This window comes from Leptodactylus fuscus, chromosome 4 (genome assembly GCF_031893055.1).
Source record: "Leptodactylus fuscus isolate aLepFus1 chromosome 4, aLepFus1.hap2, whole genome shotgun sequence".
Classification (NCBI taxonomy): Eukaryota; Metazoa; Chordata; class Amphibia; order Anura; family Leptodactylidae; genus Leptodactylus; species Leptodactylus fuscus.
Genome location: NC_134268.1, coordinates 198,262,373 through 198,286,097, shown reverse-complemented (window position 1 = coordinate 198,286,097; position 23,725 = coordinate 198,262,373). Strand labels below are relative to the sequence as shown.

The window sequence follows — 23,725 nt, the reverse complement described above, 5'->3', positions numbered from 1 at the left end:
TCAGGAAGTTGCCATATCACAGAGGATCTTTGAAGCGCCACATGGCGAATTGATGGCACTTAGGGGTGTGTAAATCTATAGTGTGAATTCCCATAAACGTTGGCTCGGTGTGTGAAGTGGATGACAAGTTGTCTTAACTATAAGAAGACAAAAGCCACCGTCTGGTAGTAATCTCCATCTCTGGTATGGGACTACTCAGCATCGGCTTTGTGGCCATCATCCAGATTGCCCCCCATGGAGGAGGACGGACACTTTTTACTCATCTTTCCCCTATACGGATGAGATTGTAGGGAGGGCCGCACATATGTTACCCACTTGTACGGAGGGGATTTCAGAGCTCTCCATCCATTTGGTTCAGATTATACTCAGTATTTGCTTACACATCACTGTCTGCAACTATTTACTGGTGATTTTTATTACTGTAGGTGGAAAAACACTGTAAAAGGAAGAAAAGACGACGAAAAGATGAAAAAGTGCTGCAAAAAAACAAAATACATAATCCCATACCAGAGTGTAAACTACGTCATATATATGTTCCAAATGACAGACGACTTCTATACCGACCCATGGACATATCACATTGGTGTTTACTGCCACCTGGGACAAATGGATGAACTCTGCCCAAAATATTTTGTGCCTTTTCTTTTCAATTGTCATATTTGCAAAATTACATTTTGCAAATATGACAATTGAAAAAGGCACAAAATATTTTGCAAATGGTGAGGGTCACAAATTACATTTTGCAAATGGTGAGGGTCATTGTTACCCAATATGTAACCACTGAGACTAGCACCAGTCACTTGACCCTATGCACTTCCGGCCCCGTTGACCAAAGCAAATAGGGGACGCACAGTCGGAACCAGGGAAGTAAATTTATTATTTATTTATTTTAACCCCCCAGGGTTTTTTTATTTAATCCCAGACAACCCCATTAAGGTCTGAGTTCCCATAAAGCACTAATATACCTAATAAGAGCATACTAACCCCTAGAAGATTTCCATACGGTATACAGAAATCCATGTAAGTGCTGCAGAAACAAGTATGGAGGAGATTTCCAATATTTCTGCCACAAATACGCTGTGTGAACATACCCAAGCTTCAGGAAGCCGGCAGTATGCAGATGTACAAAGTCCGGCGGTCATTGTTGTATACAAGTACAGTAGTATATCACGTAAGGAAATTAAAAAGAAAAAAGTAAGGAGGTTTCATTGTGCTCATTCGGCTCCCCGCTGGGTAATGCACTTTACATGAACTGTAGAGAATGAGAAGTGGGACGGAGAAGAAGCGACAACTGCTCCTAGAACTGTCTCATTGCAGGACAAGTGTTGTCACATTTCCAGCCTATTCAGCGACCGCCTCAGTTACTTGAGGATCTCCAACTTTCCAGCAAAGAGGAGTATAACACTACCCCTAATGGACAAGAACACACTATTGGAATACAGGAGCGCTCAGCCGGCCAAATCCAGGGATCAGTCCGATGCCCAGCAATACGAATTATTCCGCTAGGTGCGATAGGTCATAGTACACCTTAATGCTGGACTTTTATCTACCACTGACAACAACTGGACGATGCTCCTTTTTTCTAGGTCTGAAATGTGCACCTGAGCAGTAGATCTGTGATATATACATAATGGTATGTTCACACTGCTTTTTTGACAAGCTTTGACTCCCATTGAAATGGCAGACAGATGTCTGGCCTTTGTGGAGCCAAATATTATGCCAAAAATAATAATAAAAAGTTCCAGAACAAAGAAAGTTCCTGCATTCATGATCGTCTCCATTGGCATATTGATGAAGACAACAGATGTCACCACCAAAATGGTTACAGAAAACCTTTAAAACTTTGCAAAATTTTTATTAACTTATATTTGCAAAAAAGTTTAATTTTTGATTGTCTATAAATTTAAATATATTCTATCTAATATATAGCTAGACAAATATAAAATATGTATATTTTTACACTTAAATATAATATATATATATATATATATATATATATATATATATATATATATATATTTTATTATTATATTTTTATATTATTATATGTGTGCGCTTAATTTTCTTTTCGGTTGAATTAATATATTTTTCCCCTGTAAAGTAGATTCGATCTTTATTTCACTATCTACTTAATAGTGACAGAACACAAGCCTGGCATAATTATGTTTTATCTCTAATTAGTACTGCATAGTTAATTAGGATTAACCCCTTTCAGGATATCCCATTAATAACAATGTACACAGCACCACCTACAGGCTGCCATGAGGTACTGGATCAGACGCCACATCTGAATGGTTGCAATTCTTCTAATAACAGCTAATAATACATAGGAAGACGCCAAAGATGTGCTAAAAGCTATACCTAAAGAAACCCGTGACCTTGTAGACGCCATGAACTAATATGTCAGGGCTGAGCGTCACTTATTTTACGGTTGCTGTAAACTCTGAGACGTCACCGACCATTCTGCGTTGTGTATATATAAGCGTGATGTTTTACCTCGTTCCTCTTTATCCTCCTGGCTACGATGAGCTGAATCATTCCTCGTCTATTCCCTTCTGTTGACATAGATTTCCGCAGAGTTTCCATGGCATCTTGATTTGTTTTGCCTAGTAGAGATTCGCCATTGACAGCGACAAGCTGGTCATTTACACGGAGCCGTCCATCCTTGTAGGTAGAGAAGAACAGGTGTCAGACGCGTGTACAATGCTAGACAATATTACATAATAAGAGACGATACTTCTAGGAAATGTCATCTCCAGCTTATACCTACAATACGAGTTATCGGAGAGCGAGAAGATTTCATAGACAGAATCCGCTCACATTCTGATGGGCACAATATGTAGTGTTCATATTATGGCTGCAAATCCTGCACATCCTCAGTCCTACTGTGTAGGGTTGGGGTCTCCATAGGATTCAATAGCAATCTAAGTTTGGTTCAGTACAACTATGGAGGGTTTAGGTCTTGGGGCTGTGATACAGATGCTGTATTTGGCCATCTTAAAGTGATTCTACTCTATTGTCTATGACATCTTAAACTGTCTCATATGTATATCAAAGAATACACCCGCATAGTAAGCAGTCAATGAAATTTCACATGTGGACATCTTTCTAGAAGATCTTGACCCTTAGTATTTCTTCTTTGTACTCCTACTCAAGTCCATAATATAATTGGCAGCCCAACACGTTTGCAACTTGAGGTGGTTTTCCAGGTCTTGAATGGGATGTCTGGGGTCAACATATTGATGGTCTATCCTACAGAGGCGATCAGATTAGAGGGAGTTTGATAGCCAACAGCCACATGGATTAGTTGTTCTCAGCAGCTGATACATAAAGAAATGGGCAGGAAGCAGACAGCGCTGTTCTCTGTCTAGAAGATGAACTGAGTCACTGCAGCTTAGCTCCCATTAAAAATAATAGGGAATGGAACTGCAGTACCTGGTCTGACCACTACACAGAGAACAGCGCTGTCTGCTTCCTGCTCCATTATCTTGAATATGAGCTGGTGGGAGCAGCTTATTGGTAGGTGTACCCAATGTTAGACCACCACTAATCTTAAACCGATGACCTATCCCTTAAGACAGGTTATCATTATTATTGGCCTGGAAATCAATATTAGATTGGTGGGGATACAACCAGCAGCTGGACAGTGTACAACACAAAATGGAGACCACCATGCTTGCCCAAGCACTTGGGCCTCTATGAACAGTTGATAAGCAGATGTGCTAGGAGTTGGAGCCACAACAAACTCATATTGTCAAGGTTGTCAGTAATTTAACCCCATTGTGTTTAGGTCAAGACAGGGATGCACATGGTGCAATTGTCTACCATGAAAAGAAACCAGAAATCTGCAGCAGAAAAAATCTGCATTAAAAATATGTAAATTTTGTTGCAGATTTTGGGAACTGCTGTGAATTTGCAACGAGTAGAGTCCGCACTGCTGATCAATTTCCGCTGCAGATTTTGCAATGTAAGGATGAGATTGGGTTAAGAGTCTGTTCACATAACAGTATTCCGCCACTAGAAATGGAATCTACAGAACGTATAATGGAGAGATTGAAGGGTTACCTCTGCTGAGGAATACAGATACTGAGAGTAAATAGTGCCATGTGAACAGACCCGAAATCTCGTCCATTTTGCTGCTACCGCAGATTCTGCTTTGTTCACAAAAAGAAAACCAAATAAACAAACCAGAAATTTTTAATTCTTACTTTTTGTTTCAATTGCTTTTGCATGGATGACCATGTGCGAGCCGCTGCCCGTGACCGAACGGGAAGGCAGAGCATGGATATCATCCGTGTGCTGCCCGTGCTTCTGCGGCCTCATTCATTGTCACCAGCAAGCATGGCTGCAAAACCAGAAAGGAATAGGATCGGCCCTGAGCTTTACAGCACAGACTCTTGGGCCGCACACGGATCCGTGAAAATCACAGTCGTTTGAATGAGTCCATAGAAATGAATGGGTCGGTGAGCAATCTGGGAAAAACCTGTATGGCACACTGAACTGGCACACAATGGTGTGCATGGGGACTTAGGGCAAGTTCACATGGAGGGACTTGGAACGGATTTTGAGACCGATTCTGCCGTCCTGAATCTGTATTCAATGGTAGGCAGAGATTAAGGGCTAGTTCACACGGAGTTACATGAACTCCGTGTGTGAACATTCCGTCGCAGCATTCCGTTCTGGATTAGGCCCAAATGAATGGGCCTAATCGGGAGGGAGCCTCGTGCCGCGGACGCCCCAGCTGATTCAACTGCGGAATCCACGGGAAGATAGGGCAGCTCGCTTCTTTTTTACTCTACTAGCTAGCGGAAAAAAGAAGCGAGCGGCTCCCATTGAAGTCAATGGGAGCCATTTTTGGTAGTGGATTTTGAGGCGGATTCTGCATCAAAATCTGCTGCCAACTTCCTTCGTGTGAACTAGCCCTAAGGCAGGATACTGGAAAAAAAAAAAAAAAGAAGAAAAAGCGCCCTGCTCGATTTTACCATAGATTCCAGCAAACATTTTTTAACTTTTTATAAAATATATATATATATATATATATATATATATATATATATATATATATATGAATAAAAAATAAAAAAATTCAACAAAAATCAAAAAGAGATTGGCTCGGATATTATTTTCTTCAACGTCGACCTGAGAATCAACAAATGAATAGTATCGGTAGATAAAGTAAAGGTGTACAACTCCCCGAAGACATCCACTACTGGAACTGGATATAATCTCAACATATATATTGATTTTCATCCCTCTCACAGGGAGAAAAAAGTAATTGGAAGCGCAGCGTTCTACATTATTGATCAGTATATATCACGGCTACTTTGCAGGCTGTAACATTGGGATTATGCATTGGCAATTACGTTCAGGCAATTATCATTGGCAAACTATCAAACGTGCAGATTACCGTGAAACAATCGCTGCTTAGATCTCTTTTGTCTCTTCCACATTGCTCACGGAGAGCGATAAAAGACAACCTTGGACTGTATAAAGCTGACAATATACTACAGCCTGGTGACAGCCGGAACGGCCACCTGCAGAGTATGGGAGATGCTGACCAAAGACAAGTGTCTGGGGAAAAGTCCAGGCAACACGTTGGATTTTTTTTTTGTTACTGTCAGATGCAGTTGCTGGGAATACGTACTATGTAATGTGTATAAGGGGGTCCCCAAAGGCAGAGGTCAGAAGAAGGAAGGAAAACAGGCAGGCATGTAGGAATTTAACCTCTTGATGCTCAAGAGATACGACCACCAGAAGCGTTTACTAGAGGCATATAATTTTTTTATTGTATTTTTTAAGTAGATTGTGAGCCTCATATAGAGATCACAATGTACATTTTGTTTTTCCTATCAGTATGTCTTTGTAGAATGGGAGGAAATCCACACAAACATGGGGAGAACATACAAACTCCTTGCAGATGTTGTTCCTGGCGGGATTTGAACACAGGGCTCCAGTGCTGCAAGGCTGCAGTGCTAACCACTGAGCCACTGCGTTGCCCCTTACTAGAGGCATATAATTCTGCACCTGCAGCCCAGTTTACTGTGGGGAAGCTATCGAAAGTGTATTATCACAAGTTTTATGTTAAAGATATTTTTTAAGAAATTTTAAAGGTGAAGTTTTTCAAATCTTCCATGTTATTATCGATATTTTTAAATAAAGTCCTAAAAATCCTGAAATCCTGACTCTGGTCACTAAGCCAAATAATATGCTGAGACTTCCTCTTTTCTGTACAAATATTTCTTTGCAGCAGTCACCTCACTTACAGCACACTGATGATCACAACGATCATGTATATGTAGATAAGACACAAAATCTACAAGACACAATGGAGGATTTCACAACTTATCTACTCCCCTCTCTGCACAATGACCTCTGACAAGGTCACCGAGCAGGCCTAGAAAACTCTCTCATACAAATGAATAGGGTCTGCTCCGGTCCATTGTGTCTATGGGTACATGGTCCAACTACATGGAGTTGCAAACTATTGTAGGCTTAGTGGCAAGTAGAGATGAGGGAGTAGTATTCGATCAAATACTTCCCTTGCATAGTTATTGGTGTAAAAAAAAGCGCCAGGGAAGGTGGGAGGGGCATCAAATTATTACTGCGTTTACCGCGTGGTATTCGACCACCAATATCTATGCAGGGGAGGTATTCGATCGAATACTACACGCCCATCTCTAGTGGCAAGATTTGGAACTGCAAGATTTTATCGATTTTCTTTTATTATAATGGAAAATTAAAAACATTGTCACCAATAATTCTTAAAAAAATATGTTTAGTATAAAAACATAATTTAAACAATAGGTAATTTTTTTTTGTTAATGTAATGCACTCTGATGACGTCTGAGTGTCCTCTCATTACCTCCCGTGTTCCATCATCGCTTTTATGGCGACTACTAACAGGTATCACACAGTATGGACCACGTTGGTCACTGCTCACTTACTTTGGATGCAGCTCCACCATTGATGATTGACTTCACAAAGATACCCAGGTCAGCATGGTTCTCTTTTGACCGGTTGCCTTTGACGCTAACGCCTAGACCGGCCGATCCAGAATCATTTAGAGGGATTTCAAACGTTAGGAATTCTCTCGTCCCATCGGGTGTGAGGACAAGGTCGTCTTCTTCTGGTTTCTAAGAGCGCAAGAAAACAACCATGTAAGTATGCCTTTGTAGAATGGGTGGAAATCCACACAAACACGGGAAGAACATACAAACTCCTTGCAGATGGTGTTCCTGGCAGGATTCGAACTCAGGACTCCAGCACTGCAAGGCTGCAGTGCTAACCACTGAGCCACCGTGTTGCCCCCATTTAGACAGATGCAGACAAAGGGGGCTCCACCCGTATCAGTCACTATTGCAATTTAAAAGGATTGTGCCATCAAGGACACTTATTACCTATCAACAGGACAGGGGATAATGGTCTGATCGCTGGGGGTCTGACTGCAATGACGCCCAACAAAAGCCTCCTAGTGCATGAAATCCCAGTGCACTTGTGTGACCGGAGCTCCATTCACGTCTATGGGGTTGCAGGTGATGCCACAGAATACAGTCCCAGCACCCCATAAAGGGAATGGCCTACACTGGCACTGGTGCTCCATTCACTAGGAGGCTTTTGTTGGTCTTTTGGTCTCCGGATCCCTGGAGTACATGGCAGTCTAAACCACAGCAATGGGACACTTATCCCCTATCCTTAACGGCACAGCCCCTTTAAAAGTCTGCTGCCTCATCCTATGACACACGAGAGCAAAGTCGGCCATGCGAACTGGCCTTAAATTCTGTTTTGTTGCAGTTTTTTGAAGCCAGTGTAAAGAACGGATCATAAATGAAGTGAAAATCTACTATATATAGGAACGATTCTCTCTTCTCCTCTTTAGAGTCCAATTCAAAAACTGCATCAAAAACAGCAAGTGATAATACGCCCTACCCAAGGCACCGGAAAACATGAAAGCGGCAAGTAATGATGTCCACAGAAAAACTGCACAAATACATTTAAAAAAATTAAGAAAAACCAGGCAGATGTTTAATACACAGCGGAGCACATCGCGTCTAATGGATACATAAATGATCCTAAACTGGGCCAGCGCTAATGAAAGGTGTTCGCACGTTGTCTCGTGTATACTGCCGACACAGAAAACGGGAATTCAGACTCTGCCGTAATTGCTCAATTACTAAATCACACGTTTCAAGGAAGGGGAATACATAACTTAAAGGAGAAATCCCCCATTTACTTTTTTTCTGAAAAGGTGAGAATTTATTGAGGAATTGTGAAGTGAAAATGTATCCTTGTACGGCTCCCTATTGATTGCAAACATTTACAAGATGCTGGCAGTAGTACAGCCTCAGGCTTCGGGCCTGATGACTTGGAATAGACATTACGTTGTTTTGACACTTTGAATGTAAGCTAAATGGAATGTTATATATTAATTCTGGCTCGTGCTCTTCTCCATTAGCTTCCTGTTTTTCTGTTGTGTGTGACTTCAGATGTTTCTCATTGTAGCTGTATTCCGCTTCCACATGTTTTCTTAGAAGACATTTTTCTGAAGGCATCCATGCCTATGCCATGACTGCTTCAAACAGCTGATCCGTGAGGGTGCTGGAAGTCGGATTCCCCACCAATCGGATTCTGATCAACTATCCTTGAAGTATGTAATATTTAGAGGGGTTTTCTGGGACTATGCTACTGATATGTGTTCCTAATATTGGATTGGTGGGAGTCTGACACCTGACAACCCTGCCAAGCAGTTGCATGAAGGGTCAGCAATAGTCAAGCAGGTGCTTCTTCCTCGACACAAGCCAGTGACAACAAAAGGGGCTACCCAGGGACTAAAATGAAACCCATTCCTGACCGTGCTGTATGTCAGGTCTCTTGGCTGGTTCCAAATAGGTGACTCCGAGTCTCTCCTCTCCAGTGTTCAGTAAGGGGGATGGCAGAGCAGATTATAATATTAGAAAGCCATCCCATCCAGGTAATACACACCATACATAGGAGAGTAGTTAGATAGTAGATTGATTTGGGTGCTAGTCCTGATCAGGTGACCTGAAATTGGAAGAACTGACAGAACCCCGTCTGGAAAACAAAATTTAGTCCCTGGATAGCCCCTTTAAACTGGTCACATGACCCACTTGCAACGTAATCCCATTCAGATGCTAAGCACAGACACTATACAATGTACGGCGGCTATGCTTGGTAAGAAGTGAAGCCGCAGAACTCGTGCTAATGCTGCAGCCTTGTCAGACAGCTGATCGGTGGGGGTGCTGGATGTTAGACCGCCACCAATATAACATTGATGAACTAGCCCAAAGATCGGTATTGTAGTCCTAATAAACCCCTTTAATTCTAATAAAATAGATGAGCTATTAATAGGCTCTGCCAGTAACTCGTCCGTGTCCCGGGAGATGTAGGAGAATACGCTCCCACCCCCCACGTGCAGACCTTCCTGCTTACATATTCATTACCACTTCTAGCCATTAGATCTCTCCCATGTTTCATTCAAAACATTTACTTGACACAAAGGTCATTGGAAATGACTTCAGTTATTGAAGCCGCTCATGTATATAATTTCTAATAAAGAACTGATGAATGATAAAATATGGTGAATACTTTCCTTCTAATACCAAGTGTAACATGAAGGTGACAGTGCAGCAAGTTGGGCGCCATACGCGGATGCATTTATATGCAAATGTGAGCGAAAATGGACGGCAGCGTGATTGATTCGCCAACTAGAACAAAACGTAACGCTGGGGATCGAAGTGCTTCTGGATTGTCAGCTATGTAAACCTGAAAACTATGACAAGGAGATCTTACAGACTCCGTGAAGGAACAGACAAGGTTTAGAGGATCTTTCAATTTGCTGAAAAATTTGTAAAAAAACCCAATAAATAAAATTGCCGCTAGGGTCATTGAAAAATCTAAAAGCAATCGTCATGGGAGAGCAAATTCACAAATATTTCATTTATGTTCATTTTTAATACTAAATTCCAATCTAGATTAAAGGAAACCTTCATATGGAAAATGCGGTCTGATCTATTGTCAGTATGTTATAGAGCAGGAGGAGCTGAGCAGATTGATATATATATATATATATATATATATATATATATATATATATATCTCGTGGGAAAATATCCACTGAAATGTCAGCTGAGGAGTCCAGGAGGCGGTCCTAGCAGTGACGATCTGTATACACAGTCAGAGGGGAGGCGGTCAATCACTAATAGCTCCGCCTCCTAGACTCCTCAGCAGAGATTTCAATGGATAAATGACAGATTAGGCTAAATCTTTTCCCACAAACCTATACATCAATCTTCTCAGCTCCTCCTGCTCTATAACATGCCACCTGCAGATTGGACTGCATTTTTCTTGTGCCAGGCTCCCTTTAAAAAGAGCGATACGCCTACTGTCAGATGCACGTGGTCCAAAAATTTTTATTTGGCCTCCTGCCTTCCTCAATCTCTATTAAGGCAAGTTAGAATATATATTGAGAGCTCCCAAGGATAATGTAAGGAGTGCAAGTCCAGGGAAGCTATTGTCAGGTGGTGGTATACACCAGTGTAAATGCATATATGCTAATGTTGGCAGGCACTTGTATAATCGTATGATGACTATATTGCAGGAAGTAATCAGCATACTAGTAGCCCCATTAATATCTATTTTATCTCTGGTGATAGACCTACTGATGTCTAGCCTAGTCTCAGAATAGCCCTTATATAATGTTATAGGATTTCTCAAAAATGATTTAAAAAAAAAAAAAAAAAAACAACAGCAGCAAATGCTCTAAAACAACAAAAAATACATACTTAACTCTTCTATTCCCTACATGACCAGTTAAGACAGTCCTTAGTACCGCTCTATATTTACAAGCAGTTAGCACTAAACCGCTAGAGACGATCAGTGGTTACCCGCCACACTACAGTCATCAGCACTTATCTATGGAAGCCATGATGCCAGTAGTATAGCCAATATCTGTACTGACCACCTATTGGGAAATAAAGGGATTGAGGATACAAAAAATGCTTCACTGAGGCCTATGAGTGCTCTACTACAATTACCAAAGACCATAAGTCTGAGGCTTTACTATACTAAGGTCTATCAGTGCTCTTCTATGATTACACACAACTTGGCGGTTGTATAGGTGTGTTACAAAAACCATAAGACAGAGATGTTACTATACTGAAGCCTATGAGTGCTCTAATACAATTAAACACAACTTGGCGGTTGTATAGGCGTGTTGTAAAGACGATAAGTCTGAGGCTTTACTATACCGAGGTCTATGAGTGCTCTATTACAATGATACACAACTTGGCGGTTGTATAGGCGTGTTACAAAGACCATAAGTCTGCGGCTTTACTATACTGACGCCTCGTGTAGGGTGATGTGTACTGGTGCGATAGAAAGAACAGGAAATAAATCAATCCCACCAATAAGTGAAAACAATCCATATGCAACGTGTCCATCGGCTGCGATTTCCATGAGACTGACGGGATGGCGGTACACGCCGCTTTCTGTGCTGAATGCAGATTATCGCCAACACTTTGCAGAGGAAATATTTTAATTCCCTCCACATGCCAGCTAACACTTATTGAACCCTATTTGCACGTATACATTGAAATTCATTATTCCCATTATCTAAGCTATTACACCACATCTGGCGGGGATTGTTTTTATGCAATTTGGCAGCAGCTGTGAAATATCACTTGCCAAATATAATTGTATTTCCAAGACCATTTACAAAGTTTCATTGCCTCCTACTTTAATAGGAAACGATTGTTTACTGGGACGTCAATTTTGAAGACAACAGCGCCTCCTAGAGGGGGAGTTGTACCCTAACTCCGATGCTGTAGCTGTATACATATAGGACACTTCATATGACTGAACATTGAGAGACATTTCTTTAGTTCTCTTTGTTACAGGCCACCATATGGATTGTTAAAGGGGTTGTATAGTATTCAGTATGAAGGCTAGCCATCCGATGCCACCGGGGCCCACACCTATTAGTGTTTATCTATGTATATGTGGCTGTGCTGGTATACAATAATACAGATAAACCATGTCCACTTGAAATGTGATGTACTACCAACCACGGCAGCATAAAGCGTAACCCCAAGGATAACCTGTCAACTGAAAACCCCTTCAGGCTCCATCCACATGACCGTGACTTTGTTAGGGTGCTAGTCATGTTGTCATAGACTAGCACACTGACCCATTCATCTGTATGGGCCAGTGTATGCGGGAGCGAGCCCTGGGCAAAACTCAGAGGGTCGTCTATCTGTCCTTTTTACATCCCAGGTTCATTAGATGAAGTGAATGGTTTTGCAGAGTCATGGACAGTCCACAAATGTCATCTATGTGCCATCCGTGGAGTTTTACTGTGGACTGAGCAAATGCCTGCAGTCGTTTCTAAGAAGCCTGGCAAATTGCCAGTGGATAACCCTCAGCAAAGTACAGAAGAAGAGTAGGGACTGGGATCCCATCAGCACTGTGCGGAAAGAGTCTTGTGCTGCAGGTTTTGGACAGGCAGCATGTCAGTCATTGTCAGCATTTCCAAGATTGAAAGCCGCAACCTATCGTCTGGGAATCGAGGCCACGGACAAGTCTGCTTGCAGGATGCCTGTGGTGGACATTGCACAGTGGACCTGAACATGAGGATAGCTATCAACCATCTGTCTTTATATCCAGACGACAACACTTAAAGGGATTCTCCCATTAAAATCAAATTTTTTTGCCGGTCTCACGTAGGAATAGCCTTAAGAAAGGCTTTTCTTCTCCTAACTTTAGATGTCTTCTTTGCGCCGCTGTTCCGAAGAAATCCCGGTATTCATCGGTATGCAAATGAGTTCTCTCACAGCACTGGGGGCGTCCCCGGTCAAAATTCAAAGCATGCGCAAGTCGGCTCTTCCAGCGGGCCTTGGGCAGAGCCAACTTCACATGCGTGCGGCCATTTTTTTTTGTGGCCCCTTACACGAGCATGCGCAGTACGCTCCTGTAGTTCTATGGAGTTCTTACTGCGTCTGTAAGTGGCTAAAAACCCGCATGTGAAGTCAGCTCTGCCCAAGGCCCGCTGGCAGAGCCGACTTGCGCATGCAATGAATTTTGACCCCCTACGCTCCAGAAAAAGAAGTGTGAAGAGGCCGTTGCTGAAGAAGATGGAGGCAGCACTGGAGAGTTTTCTTGCATCATTGGGGACGCCCCAGTGCTGTTTGAGCGAACAGTGCTGCGAGAGAACTCATTTGCATACCGACCAAAAACGGGATTTCAAGCGAACGGCAGCATGGAGAAGACAAGGAATGGTAGGAGAAGAATAGCCTTTCTGAAGGCTATTCCAACTCAAAAAGCACTGGGGCGTCCGCAATGTTGCCAGAGAACTCTCCAGCGCCGCCTCCATCTTCTTCAGGAACGGCCTCTCTGCGCGTCTGCTTCCAATGCTGGGGGTCAAACTTCTAGGCCTCGGGCAGAGCCGACTGCGCATGCCCACCGGCCACAAGAAAATAGTCGCTTACTTACTGTGTAAGCGGCCATTTGTCTTGTGGCTGCGGACATGCTATGGGCTATGCCCAAGGCCTGAGACCTAGAAGTTTGATCCCAAGCACCAGTTTGACTGATAACCTAATTCCCTCAGAAACACGGACTTCTCTAAATTCTGACACGCTTAACCCTCGCGTATCAAATGTACCAAAATAATTCACTTTCTGGCTATGTAGTGAATTCAATTTCACTACACGTAAGGAATTCACAAGATTTTAGCCTAGCGATGAACTATTTTAATAAGGAGAAAAACTACCTACAGTAAACTTCTACCATAATGTCTTACAAGCTCAGCCCGGGACTTCAAAGATAAGTCTGAGTTCAATTTCAATGTGCACTTGGAGGAAAAAAAAAAAAAAAAGAGACGAACCTGATGGGTATTTTCAAAGAAATAAAATTTATAGCATGTGATTTTCATCCTTTTAGGAATATCAAAGCCATGCGAAAAGGAATCAAATAACTACTTCCATATGTCTTATTATTTGGCTGTCTTCGGGAAAGTCACTAGGTGTCTCCTTTATTATGTAGCCCACGTCCGTTCGCAATCTCGCTCTTCTAACCCGCTGTGGGGACGGAAGAGAATCAACATCCTGCCCGGCCTCAAACAATGGCCACAAAGTGGATGCAACATCAAGAGCCAGCGCGCTATTTTTACAAGACGGTATTAGCTAATTAAAACGGCACAAGCAGAGTCTCCTGCGGCTTCTGGAACGATCTGCAGACAGACAATTGCTCATTGCATATCACATATTAACCCCCCTCTCCCCCCAAGAAGCCTTTTCCCCTTAAGGAGGTGAGGAGATGAAGTTACCGCCGGAATATTATTTTATTTACTTTAGACGGTGAAAATAAATGCAATTAACATTTTTCCCGTAAAGCAAACGATCTCAAATGTCTCCTCCACACTTTGTCTTTTCCATCCCGAGGAAGTCTTAACTTACAGAGACAACATCTCTGCCCAGTACTCTCAGAACAATCCAAGGATTTCGGGGAAGTTATTGATTTTAGAGAACAGAAATGGTCTGGAATGCAAGAAAATCGGAAGAAATGTCCAATGGACGGTATTGGGTATACAATGGCAGCAAAGACGAAGACCACAGGATATTTGACAGATGTACCTTTATGGGAAAATTGCAATATTTGGTACGTCCACTAAACTGACAGCTCTGTATGCAGAAGCAAGTGCACTGGGGGCGGGGCCTGATTTGCCTAAAGACAGCTGCAAGTGCTCCAGTTCTCCTCCGATATGCTGTCAATGCTGCCCCTTTAAAGGGTGAATAATATTTTCTGCCTCTCCTTAAATAAAGGGTGTGTAGGCAAATCTGACAACTTAGACCCTGCCCCCAAAGCACTTGCATTCCCAAAGGACTATTTTTGCACTGCTACAATGGATTGTGACCACAAAGGTATGTTGCAGCTCCTATTTAAGGTCTTTACACAGGACCAACATTGGTAATATTTATTATTATTTTAGGTTGTGTTACTGCTATATGTAATAGGTTCATAAGTATTAGATTCTTAGTGTATGAGAGAAGGCCGGATTGGCCTACAGATAGCTGCAAGTGCCTTGACCCCCTCTGAAATCCGCAATGCCACCACCTTACACTAGGTTCACACTAGCGTTGGCTTTCCTTTGTTGGGGGCAGACCTCTAAAACATCGGTTACACACAGAGCCCGGCCATCTCACTGACTATAATGGGGACTGCTGTTTGTCCATTGATTTGAAACTGAAACCGCTGGAGGAAAAAGTCTGCTGATTTTTGGTGGACTCTGCAATGCCAATGTGAACGTAGCCTTAGCAGAGAATGCCCTGTTCTCTGTATTGGTCATTGGTTTGTGATCAAATCGAGTCTATTTCTACTCCGATTGAAAGCCACATGGCTATAATAGCGGTGATGTGGGTTTTTTTTTACTTTAGACTGTATTACTACTATATTCACTATGCTTATGAATCAGAGGTTCTTGGCACACACTTTGACCAAATACAGATAAAGCAGATACTTGCCTATGCCCACTTTTTTCCCACTTTAAGCCGAGCTAACTTTGTTTTTAGTATATAAAATGCTCATGACTATGCTAGGGATCAATACTAAGGTACCTATAAGGGTATGTTAACACTGAATTTTTTTGGAGCGGACTTTGATGAGGAATTCACCACAAATCCGGCTCCCATTGACTTCAATGGGAGCTGCTCACTTCTTTTTTCCGCTAGCTAGTGGCGGGAAAAAATAAGTGAGCTGCCCTATCTTGCTGCGGATTCTGTGGCGCGAGGCTCCTGAGTAGGCCCATTCTTCAGGCCTAAGCCAGAGCAGAATGCTGTAACTATTCACACATGGAATGCAAATTCTGCCGTGTGAACATACCCTAACACCTCTGTGCAAATCCAATTTTACATTATTTTTCCCCTCACGGATGCTATATAAAATGAAGCAGCAATGTGTAATGCATGTCATATAGCAGTCGACTTATTACATTGTATTATATATGTACAGCACAGTGTGCAGCAAACTTCTTACCGGCTCTCTCGTAGTCGGTACCGGAATTGATTCAGGAGCCTATAAAGAAAAAAAGTACATTGATATGTTAAAAATCTATTCCTATATAATAAGTAATGATATGGTCAGCATAAGAAAGCACTTTATGATTGGTGGAGGTAACCACCAATCCCGAAAATGAAGGGTAAGAAGCCATGACTGACAGTCCTTTCCTTGAACAACACTGACCAAACCACTAGCCATGGAAAGACAAGTGAATGGGCCTATTGAGGTCAATGATAAAGCTCCCATTGATCATAGAAATGAGGCATATTCTACTGATTAAATGGGAATGCACCTTTAAGAGTGTAACCAGAGGATTATGATAAAATTATCATTTAAAAAGTAACTGGCAGCATTGGGGACGCCCCCAGTGCTGTTTGAGCGCTGGGGCCCGCCCCCAGTGCTGTTTGAGCGCTGGGGCCCGCCCCCAGTGCTGCGAGAGAACTAATTTACATACCGACAAAAAAACGGGATTCCTACGGAACAGCGGCACAGAGAAGACAACAAAAGGTAGGAGAAGAATAGCCTCTCTTAAGGCTAGTCTGACGTGTTAGTTAGAAAAAATGTGCTTCAAAGATAGGAAATAATTATACTGTATAATTTTCACTCTGACCACCAAACCTAATAATATACTATAGATTGACAATTCAATAGGGTGTTTACTTCACAGCAGTCACCTCTTATCCATCACAGACAGGGTTACAATGAAAGATAACACCTCTCCAAATAACACCACAGACTCATCACTGCCTCCACTACTGACAACAGATGTCGTCACAATTTATCTATTCGCCACATACTCCAGTAGCTTGATTAAAGAAATCTAAATCCAAAAAATAAAAACAGATGATCGATTTTATGGGAATACTTTCCCATGAACACTTTTCCTATTCATATCAAGTGGTAATGGGAACAAATTAAGCTCTATAGATGAAATGGACTGTGTCCGGGATTAAAGCACAAAGCCCATTTCTCAGCATTCATTTCTGTAAGTAAAAACATTAATACACGCAATTAATTCCTGATTAACTCCTTAGTGAAGACATAAGATGGAATTAATTAAATGCACAGAAATGGAGGCCCCTGAATATTTAGCAATGATAATTAGTCATTTATCAAAAAAAATCTGAATATCTGCACCATCTGGGCATGGCATGAACATCATGCCAGCGCGGAGAAGAACGACAGCCCAGCCATGTGACTGGTTGTCGCTGACACCAACTCCAATACGGTTGTCACAGCTTGTGCACAGATAGATGATATTCTAAGCTCCAGCTGTACTGTGAATGAGGAGCTCATCTGCCTGACACACAATGCGAGCGCCAGATCGCACAATCTCAGGTCAGCACAAATCATACTCAGAATGGCGGTGCGGCCCGAGAGCACTAACACGGTAAAATCTGGGGGGAATCTATTCAGAAATGAGAATATTAAAGGCTTGTTCCCGTTGTATCCCTTGTTATATATTAGTATTTCTCGGGAAATGAGAAATTGTACAATGGTTTTTTATGTATTCGCAGTCGTAATCTAAAAATAAAAGCAAAGTTAGACCAGCCGGCTATTTTAGGGGTATGAGGGTGTGCAGACAGGCTCATGTTAGAAAAAAACAAAGCATCGGCACGTTGGATGACAACATATATAGCTTGACATCCAACATATATAGCTTTACAGTGAAAGAATCAGAGTAGTCCACCTACAGGTTGTGAATGATCCCCATCCGCCTATTGAGAACATATGCACATTCAGCTGAGTATGCATGTGTTTGTGGGTTGGAGGTCCATTGCAAAAGGTGTTATAGATGTAAGGCCGTGTGAACACAACAGAGTCCCGTCCGTGGGAAATGGTCCATAGTATATGGATTGAACTCTACTGTGTGCATAGGAGTCAATGCATCATAGTCCGATACAATGCAGTGAGCCCTTGAATGGCCCAATTTCTACAATAATGGACTACGGTAGTGACTGAGTCATATAACAGATTATGATGCAGTGACTCCTGTGCACATGGCCAAGTTAAGTCCAGGTACTTTGGCCCACACACAGAGAGTTTTCATTGGATTCGACTTGGTTATGTGCTTATGGCCTAAGGCCAACTAAGGGGGCATTCACACAGAGTAAGTTGGTGATGATTCTGGCGCGATAACTCACGTCAGTCTCCACGCGGAAAACCTCCCATTGATTTCAATGAATTCCGCGCTGAAAACAGAACCCATTGAAGTCAATGGGAGGCTTTATTTCCGCGTAGATTCGGATGCGAGTTATCGCGCCAGAATCAGCGCCAACTTCCTCCGTGTGAATGCCCCTTAGATAGACGACTAAAAAGATAGACAGACACAGAAATAAATAGTAACATAGTTGATAAGATTTGTAAGTCCATCAAGTCCTCCCTATAAACCTATCAAGGAAGGCAAGAAAACCCCAAGAGGCTGAAGTCAAAAGGCCCATCAGAGGAAAAAATACTTCCCAATTGCAATTATGGCAACTGGATCAAGTCCCTGGCTCAACACCTTATCCCAAAAATTTCTTGTTCCCAATCCTCAAAAAACAAAAACAGGAGAGACACCGAGCGGACAGTAGTGTAGTATTATTAGTAATATTAAAGACACAAGTATAGCACAAGTGCAGGCTCACCTTTGAAGGTTGTGTACACGCAACTTTACACTGGCACTGGGAACAATTAACAGAGGCTCCCTCTCTGTAGTGTGTAGAGCTGCTCGGTTCCTAGCACCCCGCGGGTGCATAAACATGCAATGTAAGACTGGTACTGGATCCAAATATGGATGATCCATAAGTAAGAGTACAAAAACGACTTTATTGAACGGTCTAAGCACAACGCGTTTCAAGGAGTCAACTCAGCTCAACTAAGAATTGTTTGCACCTGAGGAAGGGCGCAGTTGACGCTCAAAACCAGTTAATAAAGTCGTTTTTGTACTCATCTGTTGAGTGTGGTTCTTACTTACTGATCATACATATTTGGATCCAGTACCAGTCTTACATTGCTTGTTCCCAATCCTAATAATGAATAACTGGATGGTACAAGCAACTTAGAAAACTTTTCTCTGATAGACTTTGACCACTGGAGTCCAATTATATTCTTACCAGCTCACGTGGTTGGAAAGCTTCGTCTTGCCGGAGGACTAAAAGGTTCACAGAGCCTCCCATTTTTGTGCTTCTCAGTAATGATACAACTTCTTCTTGGGTCTTCCCGGTCAAGTCGACACCGTTCACCTTTAAGAGAAAAGGAAAGAAACTCAGCAAGTCTCTCTATACATTTTTTATAAGTTCCTAGGAATCCTGAGAAACGAAGTCTACAAAAGAGAAAATAGATATCAGCTGAAAACTCGGGAACTGAATTATTCCGCACGTGTGTACCGTAGCGAGCCGCGGAGTAATGTAAGCCCAAACAGGAACACCACAGGTTTCAGAGAAAAAACCGGTTTTACCAACAATCTGAAAAATATACGATGTGCTAGAATAAAATAAACTGTGCCATGGAGTAATAGAAGCCCAAACAGGTATGATGTATTAGATGGTTATTTTTTTTATTCCATTTTATAGGTTTTAATCTAGCACATACTATTACTATTTTTTTATTAGAATATAAATAATATGATATATAATATATAAAATATAATATATGAAATATATATAAAAAATTATATAATATGTGTGTGTGTGTGTGTGTGTGTGTATACATACATACATACATACATGTAGCTAAATTAAATTCATGCCAAGTAAATAAATTGACATGTCCATCGTTAATGAAGAAAATAAATGAACGACCCATAGAATTTCCAATTTAAATGTGGTCATTTTTTTTTTTTTTTAATCCATTTTACATTTTTTAATATAGCATGATAGAATCTATATTTTTTTATTACATATATATATATATATATATATATATATATATATATATATATAAACACACACACAATTGCTTGACCCCCATAATTTCCCTTTTACATGTGGCCTTTAATAAATCCCGTGACTGATATTCCTGAATTCCCGCAGGCCACCGTGAATCGCCGTCCTAATTACATTTCACAGCTGCATCACATTGGGTAAACATGTGTTCTGCGGGTAACTGCAGTGTGAGGTCAGGCCAGGTAGCCTCCGATTTTATATTAAAAGTGGTTAAGTAGGACTGCAAAAATATTACTGAGCTTCTTAAGTGACTATAAAAACCAGAAATAGCGTAAGAGAAGAGGTGAGGACTCCATTCGGCCTGGTGTTAGAGTCGGCACTCACTTAGCCCAACACTTCCACAGCTGGAGGCAGCGTGAACCAAAGCGATAAAGTAGCGCAACCTGAGCTTTATAAAGTCAACTCTGCTACATCGTTCTATGGCCGATTCTGAAATAATCGGATCCAACAATCCATTTAGAGGTAAATGGGGATATGGTAAAACAGCCTTGAAGGAGACGGGCAACGATCTAGTCCTTGCAAAAAATTACAGGAAACGTGGACCACAACGTAACCTACTAATAGTTCCGGTCACAGGTCAAACAATTTGGAAAGGTAAATTTAGAGGCCAGAAAAAACATCATGTAAGGAACCAATTTCCATTAACTCTATACATATGTTTTTACTAACAGGAATGTAGACAATTTCCTTGAAGAGGAGAGGAAAGCTATTATCTTTATCTTTTTCATCAGCGGTAGAGGCAAATCCAACAAGGACGATAGAGACCAAACAAACCAGAAAGGTCAGCATAAAACAAAAAATATGAGATATTATTTGAAAATATTCTGGTCTTTTTATTGCTTTATGAAATACTAAAATATATCAAATTAAAAATAAAAAAAATATATAAATAGGCACCATATGGAATTATCGTCGACTCTTCTGAAAATTCATAGAACGGACTATAAATCAAAGTTATTAAAGAAATAGCCCTACCTCTAATAGTCTATCCGCAGCTTTCAATCTGCCATCTTGGATAGCCGCTCCTCTAGGAAGGATGTTCTTGACGTAGATTGGAGCTGAACCCCCGAGAGGGACATCCCTTGATGTTATGCTGAACCCCAAGCCTTCAGCCCCTGTAAAAGGTAAAAAAAAATATTATTTTTTGATCAAAGGATGAACACGGACATCAAAAGAGTTAGACCAATGCTTTCAATATCGAAGGCTCCCTAGGGAGATGCGGATCATCAAATTTTTTGCACCACCCATTGATTTCAATGGGGAGTTCCATTCCAAAGTCATGGAACTGGAAAGGGCCTGCTACATAATTAAGGGGATGGAATGGAGCCTCGTATCCCCCATCAGAAGTCAATCAGATTGTACACTTGGTTGTGTGCATGGAGCCTAAGTGATATTGGGCGTCTTCAACAGGAAGTGGTCTTGTAATGAAAAGTTGTAGTCGTAGTCAGAAAATAAATTACCAATTGTGACTTTGAAATAAAACAATTTTATATTATACAATTATTAATACTTCATTACATGCAACGACTGTAGCATATTCACTTTCATGGCATTCCACTTCCTAAATTAGGGTGGGTTCACACCTGCGCCCGTTCCCCGTTTTCAGGTTTCCGACTTCTGCCCAAGAAACTGGACAGGAGACGGAAACTGGCAGTCAGTTTTCAAAACCATTCATTTGAATGGGTTTGCAAAACGTCCACCCATGACAGTCTTCTGGTCTTCGCGGCGAAACAGTTTTTTTTTTTTTTTAACCGGACACAAAGTTGGACATGCAAAGTCGGTTAAAAAAAAAACAAAAACAGTTTAGCCGGAGACCAGAAGATGGGTGGACACTGACTGCCGGGTTTCTGTCTCCTGTCGTCAGAAGACGGAAACCCACAAAGCGGAGACCAGGGCACAGATGTGAACCCGCCCTTAGAGAAGTTACTACTTCTGTCAGCCATATAAGAAGGAGTCAAAGTCAGGCGGTGGATAAACAGATCAGAGTCAGTGGTTTACCAGTGGCAACACAGTGGCTCAGTGGTTAGTACTGCAACCTTGCAACGCTGGAGTCCTGGGTTCAAGTCCTGCCAAGGACAACATCTGCAAGGAGTTTGTATGTTCTCCCTGTGTTTGTGTGGATTTCCTCCCATACTCCAAAGACATGCTGAGAGTCTACCGAACCAACTCTACAGCCCTGCAACATAGTGTTTCAGGGTCTTTAGGACTCCTCAAAGCCGGAAATAAAATGAATTACGGTATAACCTCCACCCGACATTTTCTCCTTCAAAAAGTTTTTGACTTTCCATTGTGACTCCTTACCCATCCTCTTCCCAAAAACTTCTATATTTAAATATATCAGAAACGTGTATTAAACATTTCTAAATCCGGTTCGGCAAATTGCAGCATTAAATTACTCTCTACAGTGAGAAATTCAGATTTGGAAGTGGTAAACGGAAAATGATTGTATAATCCTTTGTTGTTGGAGCCTCTCCACAGGGGTCCGGCAGAAGGGATGAGAGGCATCGTACGTCCCCGCCGGCCTCCTGCTGGGTAGAGATACAAGCATGGGATTAAATTAAACGCATTTAATAATATTGTGAAGGTTTTTGATACGAGTAGAAGCAATTATTACAGTCTTCAGCCTTCTATCAGTCTATAAGGATGGTAGACTCCATATTTTAAAGCCCTACATTGAGGTTGGAAATTAATCCGTTTTTAGAGGACCCATGAAATTCACCCTGGGAACGTGATCGCCATTCGTTGGCTGCATGTCATTTTATTTACAAATGGCCACGAGTATCTCGGGACGTCGTCACATATCGACCGCTAATTGGAAAAAAACTTGAAGTCTGGATAATTAAAACTCGGCTACGCAGCTCAGAAAACTTCTCGTTCTGGTTTGTGCTAATTAAAAGCTTCTCGCTGAAGGGAGCCGGCTTTATGGACCTTGTATTATGAGACATTGACAAATAACGTAATGGTGGGCTTCAGATCCCACGGAGAACACACTTTACACAAGGTTAGATGGGAACCTTGGCTGGCATTGGGAGAGGTTACAACTTCACTTAGAACATGAACATAAATCAATTTGGAATTTCCCATTGTATTCCAGACAGGTTAGTAGTGTACAGGTTGGCAGTCACATCTCTCGGGCCCTGTATGAATAGGCTTGGCAAGTCTAAACCAATGTGATCTAGGTACTTGGCTTCCTGCAAATACTGTAGGATCCCATCCAGGTTCTGCCATGCCGTGTTTACACCTTATCTGAGTAGACTTTGCATTGGCCATGATGCCCAATGGACTGTCATCAGGTGCCCAGTAAACCAATGTGTTCACTATCTGCAGAAAACATTAAGGTAGGCTCCACATGTGCTTAGAAGATGAATCCCATAATCATATGCCTGGGTTAGGAAACCTATTTAGAGCCCTTGATACAAAACCTGCATGTAAGCCTGATATTCTATATAACATTGCAGGGTTACGGAGCAAAACAACTGTATGCAGCTACAAGGACATGAACACGTGACTGCCTTGTATTGTGAACAGTCCAGTCAATTTGTCACATGAGTAATTTGGTTGAAAATGTCCAATTTTACACAATGCATATCTGCAACCATATTGTGGCAAAAGGTTTCTAGCCGACCAATGGTCTACAGACCTGAACTTACAAAATCATAAGCTCTGTGATAATGTGAGCTCAGGTAAGTCAGACCATATAAGGGCCAGGACAATACAGGGACTGTTGCCACCAA

The 23,725-nt window shown here is 41.7% G+C and overlaps 1 protein-coding gene across 12 annotated transcripts in view; it reads right to left on the bottom strand.

Moving 5' to 3' along the window:
• PARD3 (par-3 family cell polarity regulator) overlaps positions 1–23,725 on the bottom strand; it is a 441,643-nt gene that overhangs the window by 200,910 nt on the left and 217,008 nt on the right. For all 12 annotated transcript variants that reach the window (XM_075271584.1, XM_075271589.1, XM_075271591.1 and 9 more), the window contains 5 exons: positions 20,967–21,106; positions 19,161–19,289; positions 16,042–16,080; positions 6,945–7,133; positions 2,497–2,664 (listed from right to left, as the gene is read on the bottom strand). In XM_075271584.1, coding sequence (XP_075127685.1) covers positions 2,497–2,664; positions 6,945–7,133; positions 16,042–16,080; positions 19,161–19,289; positions 20,967–21,106 — 665 coding nt within the window. The remainder of the gene's footprint in view (positions 1–2,496; positions 2,665–6,944; positions 7,134–16,041; positions 16,081–19,160; positions 19,290–20,966; positions 21,107–23,725) is intronic.